The following is an 8,030-nucleotide window of genomic DNA, read 5'->3' as shown; positions in this document are numbered from 1 at the left end:
AGTGTATGATACTGCTTAATGCAGTCTTAAGATATAGCCTAATTACCGAAAATCATTAATTATGCAAATTATTCATTAACACTGTAAGGTACATCAACTGACTTTATAGGACATACACAATTTGTTATGGTTAATGTATGTACTGAATTGTATTGAAATTGAAGCATGCAGTCGTAAGATATAGCCTAATTACCAAGAATAATTAACTATGCAAATTATTCATTAACACTGAAAGGTACACCAACAAGCTTTACAGGACATATGCGATTGTTATGGTTAACGTGTGTACTGAATTATATTGGAATTGAAGTATGTATTCTTAAGATATAGCCTAATTACCAAAAATCATTAATTATGCAAATTATTCATTAACACTGTATGGTGCATCAACAAACTTTATAGGACATATGTGTTTTCTTATGGTTAACGTATGTACTAAATTATGTTGAATTTGAAGTATGTATTCTTAAGATATAGCCTAATTACCAAAAATAATTAATTATGCAAATTATTCATTAACGCTGTAAGATACATCAACGAATTCTATACTATGACAAATGTATGTTGTTATGTTTAACGAATATTCTAAATTATATTGAAATATTAAAGTGAAGTATGCAGTCTTAAGATATTGCGTAATTAGTTGATTTCATTAATATGCAAATTTCTCTAATTAAACATTAACAGATCTGGCTCAAAACCTAATCAGGTCTAGCTATTACCCTAAAGATTATATATCCCAAATTTCATTACAATTGAGCCAGCTGATTTTTAGAAAATGATGACACAGACACACAGATAGACAGACAGACAGACAGACAGACAGACAGACAGACAGACAGACACACACACAGACACACACACACACACACACACAGACAGACATTCCCCTTTTAATACCTCCCGTACCCTTACGGGAGGTAAAATGAATAACAAACTGAAAACAATAAAGATCTGTGCCTTAAAGAAAATCTGGAGCCAGACTAAACCTGTTATTCTGGACAAATGTCCGAAAGCAATAGTAAAAGTTCTTGGTGGATGACTAGCTTGGGCATATGGATAGTTTTTCCACCGAGGTAAGATTGATTCAGATCCCAAACATCAAGGAAAACTAGCCAATCTTCATCAAAAACTGTCTTCAGTTGTTTGTTCATGGTGTACAGGACCCAGTCACTGTTATAAGCAAGAGATTGCAAAGAAGGCTTCTCCCTTGGATGTGTCCCCTTCACTATGATAACAGTGTCCGGACAACGTGTCTTCAACTGTTTCAGAGAATTTTTAATATACGCCAGTCTTTCTAAATAGGACTCCGGTGTCCAGCTTGTATAATGGGCCCACGGACTCATGGTGATAATATAATTACACTCTTTCAAGTTATCTAAAATTTCATCTTCAAAAATATAGTCTGTGATCCTGACCCTATTGGCCGTCACCATTAGGGGGTTAAAATGAAAGTGAATACTAATGTTTGGTGCAAATGATGCCGCACCACGTATTTTCTTAAGATATGTGTGACCCTTCATATCCAAATTAGCATATTGCGGGTCCCAGGTGACCTCTTTTCCGGTTATAGCAAGATTTGATGTAAGATCCTCAAACAACTGCTTTGTCGTTGAATCACCAAACATGTAGATATTCTTGTATTTTAAGCAATTCCTTGTCTTCATTTGGTCGAATATTTTTACTTTACAGTCTTCTGAAATCCAAGAATCCTTGAACCAGTGTCCAGTGAATGTTGGCTTTGAAGTGGACGTCGTTACATGATGATCCAAGTTGCAAGGTACTGATGATGCAATCGTATGGTTCTTTGCACCTGTGAGAATAACAACATGGATATGGTCACAAGAATTTTTTTTACATGCAGCAGTCGGCCAATTCAGACGCATGCACGTGACTTGGAGTCCCATGCAACGAAAACCATGCCAGTAACTATAAACCGTACATGTAGCTGTCAGTCAAATGTATGTTGTGTCTTTCATCCCTAATAACCAGTCCTGCTTGCCCAACATGTCATATCTTACAGACTACCAGGAGCGTATTATACACGATAGACTTCCCACCCCAATGAACTTTTACTTGGCATCATGCAAATAAGTTCTTCCGGACATGCGCATTGGAGGACCACTGAACTTTAAAGCTATTTGAATATTCATTTTTACAAACGAAATAGTCTGTCACAAGCCCTTGCATTTGTCGTGCTTCTGTGGAATTCTATTCTTCGATAGCACGATATTATACCAAAAAGTCCAAATGCATGTATCAAAAGAAATTGTATGAGTGTTTGTTGAATTTTTCAACGCCAAGATTGAACATTTGATACAACCAAGCTACTGGAACAGAGAGTCTCTGTACAAACACAAACTATAATGTAATGAGACATCAGAATTTGAACGATGGCTACTATGCTGGATATGGCACACAGGTACTAAATGCATATGAACAAAGCATCGAAGTCCAGCACCAAGTGTAAAATTTTGACTGCTTTCAGACATGAATCACTCAAATCAAGAATGATTATCTGCTGATAGTTCAATGAAATGTAAGTTTAAAAAAATGAAATATTATCGACTTACTTTCCACGGTTAGGACAAATGGTGTTCCTTTAAGTGATTTTGGTTTACTAAAAAGAAAGGAAAAATCATTGTCATGCCTCATAATAATATTGATTCACCCAATTTATAGTGTTTGTGTGAGTGACAGACAGACAGACAGACAGACAGACAGACAGACAGACAGACAGAGTGTGTGTCTCTGGGTTGTCCTTTATGCCAGACATACGAAAGTCATTCTCTTTTTGCTCCTTATCTAAGTCTGAAAACAGTGTGGACAGACAGACAGATAGGTAGATAGATAGATAGACAGACAGACAGACAGACAGACAGACAGACAGACAGACAGACAGACAGACAGACAGACAGACAGACAGACAGACAGATAGATAGATAGATAGATAGATAGATAGATAGATAGATAGATAGATAGATAGATAGATAGATAGATAGATAGATAATAATAATAATCTTTATTTATACTGGATAGTTCTTTAAGCATTGAACGCTTGTCTCCCAAGAAGTCCAGTGAGGGCCATCCCCCACGGGTTCAGTGTTAATAGTAGTGAACCTTAGTGAACCTAATATGGCTGCAAAATACAGTTTGAGAATCCAATGCGGCTGCTAAATGCTGTTTTAGAATTCAATATGGCCGTGGTTTTAGAATCCAATATCGCCGCCAAATACTGTGTGAAATCTATAGGAAAATGTAAAAGTGTCGATTGCTTGGAAAAAGATTTCGACCCCAAAAATTCCTTTTTATTCAAAAAGTTCTGGATCAAACTTTTATGCCAAAGAATGGAGATAGTTGAACAAACTTTTTCTTTCCAAGAAAATTTAAATAGTTCTTTAGGTGCAATCTACCTTAATTTACAATGCCAGGAGTGTTCACATGTCAAAATTCGGCATTTATTATATATTGAAAAGAACATATTAACTACTTACTGAAACAAATCGCTATGTTTATTGAGAAATTCTTTCAGTTTAGGTGAAGGGAACAAAACTGTCAAAAAGTCCAAGTCTGCACACGAAGAATTCTTTGGTTTGTCACAAAGCAGCAAACTTCTCCCAAGGCCTGTTTTATATCTGTATTCACATTTTCCGCTCCATGTACCATCCCTTAAGATTATGCACATCTGTGTTTCAGCTTCATTTCCAAAACTCCCCTTCCAGAAAACTTTGCCTTGCATGTTTATGTACTGGGTGTTCAAGAACTGCACTGCTTCTCTTGAGTGTATAAGTGATATCTCGATTTTTGTCACACCACTACATGCAGCACGAAAGTAAACGTTATATGTACCATTATTGTGGTCAACAAATTTGCCCGGGACACTGCAAAGACTCTGCCGATTTGTGAGCTGTGCACTCCAGAAATCACCCCCTAACGCTCTTTGTCTACCATTAATATCTTTAGCATCAATCCTCACTTGTATAATATCTCCCAATGTCAGTGTAGATGCACGAGTAATAACAGTCATTGTCGACTTCGATGCATCTGTGACTCCCATGCTACCTAGGTCACCGCCACTGCTATTCCAATATGGCGGTAAAACCTCCAAAGTGTCGTCAAAAGCAAGTACAGGTGTTACAACTGTAGAAACCAAGCCTTTTTTCTTATATATTATACGACTATTGTAGCAACTATTGAAAGTCTGGAACAAAAACATAAACAATGCTCAATATATTAGCATTTTCTCTCGCCAAACAGGCTATCAAATAGAGCGTGTCTAACGATCTATCCATCTAGGACACTTTAATATATGTATTTTTACAAATAAAATCGGAAATATTTAAGTTTTGGGACTTTTAAAGTTAAGCTATATAGGTAGGTTAAGCTGTCATTTCACCTCAAAGGCAGTAAGGATCACGGGAAAGTGGCGCCATTCCCCCTCCTATTTTCAAGTTTCAAAACATGAGTTTCTTAGCTGTTTTTGAAAACACATCGTCGTTCAATGGTTGCAATGTAACTACAAATGTACCTCAATTAGGCGTGTATCAAGTATGTCCTTAGTATCAAAGTGTGTCTCTAGTTATGTAAACAGTCCTGTCCAGATTGCCTGAATAAATTAAAATAATAATAATAATAATAATAATAATAATAATAATAATAATATTATTATTATTATTATTATTATTATTATTATTATTATTATTAATAATAACTTATTGTTTAAAGACCACTACACTAACATGTCTCAGCGGTCTGAACATTACAAAATGAGAAAGACTAGCAAAAGCGCAACAACAACAAATCTAGCATAAGAACACAATGAATATTTAAAAAGCGTCTCTAAAAACAAAATCGGATTTAAAAATTAGCAATCAATTTAAAAACATCAGCAATAGTATTGTCGGAAAATATACGTTTTAAGACTCTTCTTGAAAGGAGCAAATTTCTCAAGTAGTCGAAGCTCAAGCGGTAAACTATTCCACAGTTTAGGAGCATACACACTGAAAGCCCTGTCACCATACGGTTTAGAAGGTTGTTTTCCATGATCTTTAATAGAGAAAGGATTCAGCTACAGTAGGTTACGAACATAATATATATACTTTAATACATAATTCCATATACCCCACCCCTCATTTTCGGGATGGTATCATAACCCATAATACAAAGTTTTCATTCCCTGGTCGTAAGTTAGAGTACAAGTGAATAAACTAAATCACCCATTTAATCTATTTGTATGACCTTCACCCTGTCTTGCAGGCTAAAAGCAAAATTTGTACTCACATGCATCCTGAAAGTAATAAACGAAGAATTGGAATTAATCATTTCGATAATTTGATACTATGGAGTTAAATTTCCCACGGGAGTCCAAATCTACATCTCTAACGAGTCTGATAATAAAGTATTCAATCATTTAGAAAATCGATGTACACATGTATCCTACCGCCAACTCTAAAGGTCGTCACGATTCGATACATCTAGACTAATTATCACCGTTGTTCTACGTACACCAGAAGAGAAACCCTATAAAGTGTCTAGGCTCATAACAGCTTAATAAGACCTAACAAAAAAACTGTGTGGTTCCGATTTTATTTTATTTTTTCATATGTGAGTGTCTAGTTCAAGTAGTTATGTTTTCCGTTGTTTTCGATATGGTCTCTGTGTTATTGGTTTCTTCTCATCAGCTGTACAACCATTACAGATTGGAAGAATGTAGTTTTACATTGTTTTTTTTCCAGTTTTCGCATCCACCATTTCTTGCAAGACTTCACAGTTTTCTCGATTTCGTTATTTTTTTTCTCGAATACTTAAAAATTCAGGGTTGGCAGCAAAAAAAAATAGGTGAGGTCTGGTAACCGGAACCAAACGACTTTTTATTTGGCCTTAGCTGTGCACGCGATTGCACATGATATATGTTTAATAGTATACACTTCCATAAGTTCTGCTTATACTAATATTGTCCAGGTTTGAACTGAATGCCTCCCGTATGGGCAAACTATATATTTTGTTTCATTATATTCTTTTGTCGAAATATACCTTCCACTTTCCATTTTTTTCTAACAAGACTACGTCATGGTATACCTTGTCGATGTTCACTAAACAACGATATTTCCTACGTTATTGGTAATTTGTCATTCATCATTGCTGAATATATGGGATACTATCGGTAAATGTTTACTACATTATCGGTTACTTGATATATTATCGGTAAATTTTGATAGGTTAGGCTGCATTCACAAGTAATGGGCAGGGGGGTTGGAGGAATTGAGGGGGCGGTTTGAAAATTTGGGGGATGGTGGAGGGGGGGGGACTTGAAATGTTTGGTGGGATTTTTTTTATTGGGGGGGGGGACACCTAAAAATAGTTTTCACATATAATAATGATGAAAACACATTTTGAGATACCCAATGTCTTTTTAATAACTTAAGTGTGAATGAGTGTGCAACTTGAGTTGCTTATCTCGCCCATTGTTGATAAATAAATATATAACAATGATAAATAAAACTCTTCCAAAAAACATGTATATAAAATCCTTTATGATTTCAGGCAGAAAGTACTTGTGACATTTCTTACAATTTATATTTGTAAAATGAATGTATAAACTGGTAAATAAAAATGTATAAATATAAATAAATTTTGTCAAAATTAAATAGTTTAATCGTTTAAAAGTTAAATTGCACCATCTCTTAATTATTTGTTATCTATTTGTACCTGATTGATTATTGAAAGTTTTGAGCAAAGGACATCAAGCTCTGCATCTGAAGGCACATTTTGATAAATGTGAAATGAGCATAAATAGCCTGTCAGGCTGTCACTGATATTTGGTTGGTGGTGGTGGATCAACAGGTTTGATACTAATACAAATACATAGTTACAAATAAGATTGTTGTTGAGACCCTTCATAGGGCTAATAACCACACGGACTAATAGTCTTTGCAAATTAGGCTCATCTAAAATGTCTAGAGATGCAGAGCTCATTGTGTAGTACTATTGAGTGAAACTTTCTCCTATCCAAAAAAATAAAACAATGCAATATATGAAATTTTAAAATATATAAAAAACAAGGCAATATTTAAAATAACCCCTCAGCAACATGATTTTGTCTAGTCTCTACAACCATCTACTGCACTTCTGTCTATTTTGTTACTCTCAATATATGTATAACATTATATACAATAATGGCCACCATTTTACCTGTTATTTCCATGGATCTGCATCATAGCTACCATGGTGTGTATTTATTTGCTTGGAATGCATACAAGACTGTCAGTGTTTGGCTTAAAGGATAGAGTTGCCCTATTTTAAAAGTTTACATGTACTTTTTTTTTATTTTGAATGCAAATTTGTATATACTGTTTGCAAAAGACTGTACAGTAGTCTAATTGTCTCTAGATCCATTAATTTTAAAAACACTATGCAAATTGGAAAGTATTCATGTAAATTTGTTTGCAGGGTAGGAGTATGGCTTTAAAAAATAATTAAGCACTGTTCAGCCAAAAAAACATTAGTGAAACTGGAGAACTAAAAATCACGTCAAATTTTGACAGCCTTTTAACAAAAAAGGGTGCAAAACATGTATATACACAAGTTCCTGTATAAAAAACAACTAACATTAATTACCCTGTGTTCAGCTTCAATATACACTCAAGTAATATTAAAGTCTGTGCAAATGAGTAAAATCTGGAGATTCCAAATGTAAATATGTTCATGCAATTACATTAGAGACAATGTATGTATGTACGTATGTATGTATGTATGTATGTATGTATGTAGCCTTAAAGGTAATTTTTTACTGTAAAATCGGGTTGACAGAGCAAACGCTGGTCAACAATGACATATTCATACGCGAGCGGAATAGATCTACCGGTGCGGACGAAGACTTGCGACCTCCGAGTTACAAATTTGCGACTTGCAATTTGTAAAACTGCAACCTGTGACTTGCAAACTGCCACCTGCGACTTGCCATCACCGATGTCTCAGAACTGTGATCTGCGTCTTGTCAGCCTCGATAGCCCCATCTACACGGCACTAAA

At 35.1% G+C, this 8,030-nt stretch overlaps 1 protein-coding gene across 1 annotated transcript; it reads right to left on the bottom strand.

Moving 5' to 3' along the window:
* Positions 1–992: 992 nt before the first annotated feature.
* Positions 993–6,047, bottom strand: LOC144453189 (NXPE family member 3-like). The gene is made up of 5 exons (XM_078144467.1): positions 6,034–6,047; positions 5,281–5,287; positions 3,495–4,201; positions 2,574–2,620; positions 993–1,813 (listed from the first exon to the last, which is right to left on the bottom strand). Exons 1-5 carry the CDS (start codon positions 6,045–6,047, stop codon positions 993–995), a joined length of 1,596 nt encoding a protein of 531 aa, XP_078000593.1.
* Positions 6,048–8,030: the final 1,983 nt, after the last annotated feature.

This window comes from Glandiceps talaboti, chromosome 23, assembly GCF_964340395.1.
Source record: "Glandiceps talaboti chromosome 23, keGlaTala1.1, whole genome shotgun sequence".
Lineage (NCBI taxonomy): Eukaryota > Metazoa > Hemichordata > Enteropneusta > Spengelidae > Glandiceps > Glandiceps talaboti.
Note: the sequence above shows the minus strand (reverse complement) of the source record. Positions and strands in the feature narration are given on the sequence as shown.

Excerpts from the sequence above, each read along its gene's own strand:
- LOC144453189 (XM_078144467.1), bottom strand. Across the intron at positions 2,621-3,494 it reads AAACATAGCGATTTGTTTCA|TAAACCAAAATCACTTAAAG; the intron begins GTAAGTAGTTAA and ends CTTTCTTTTTAG. Across the intron at positions 1,814-2,573 it reads ATTTGTCCTAACCGTGGAAA|GTGCAAAGAACCATACGATT; the intron begins GTAAGTCGATAA and ends TTATTCTCACAG.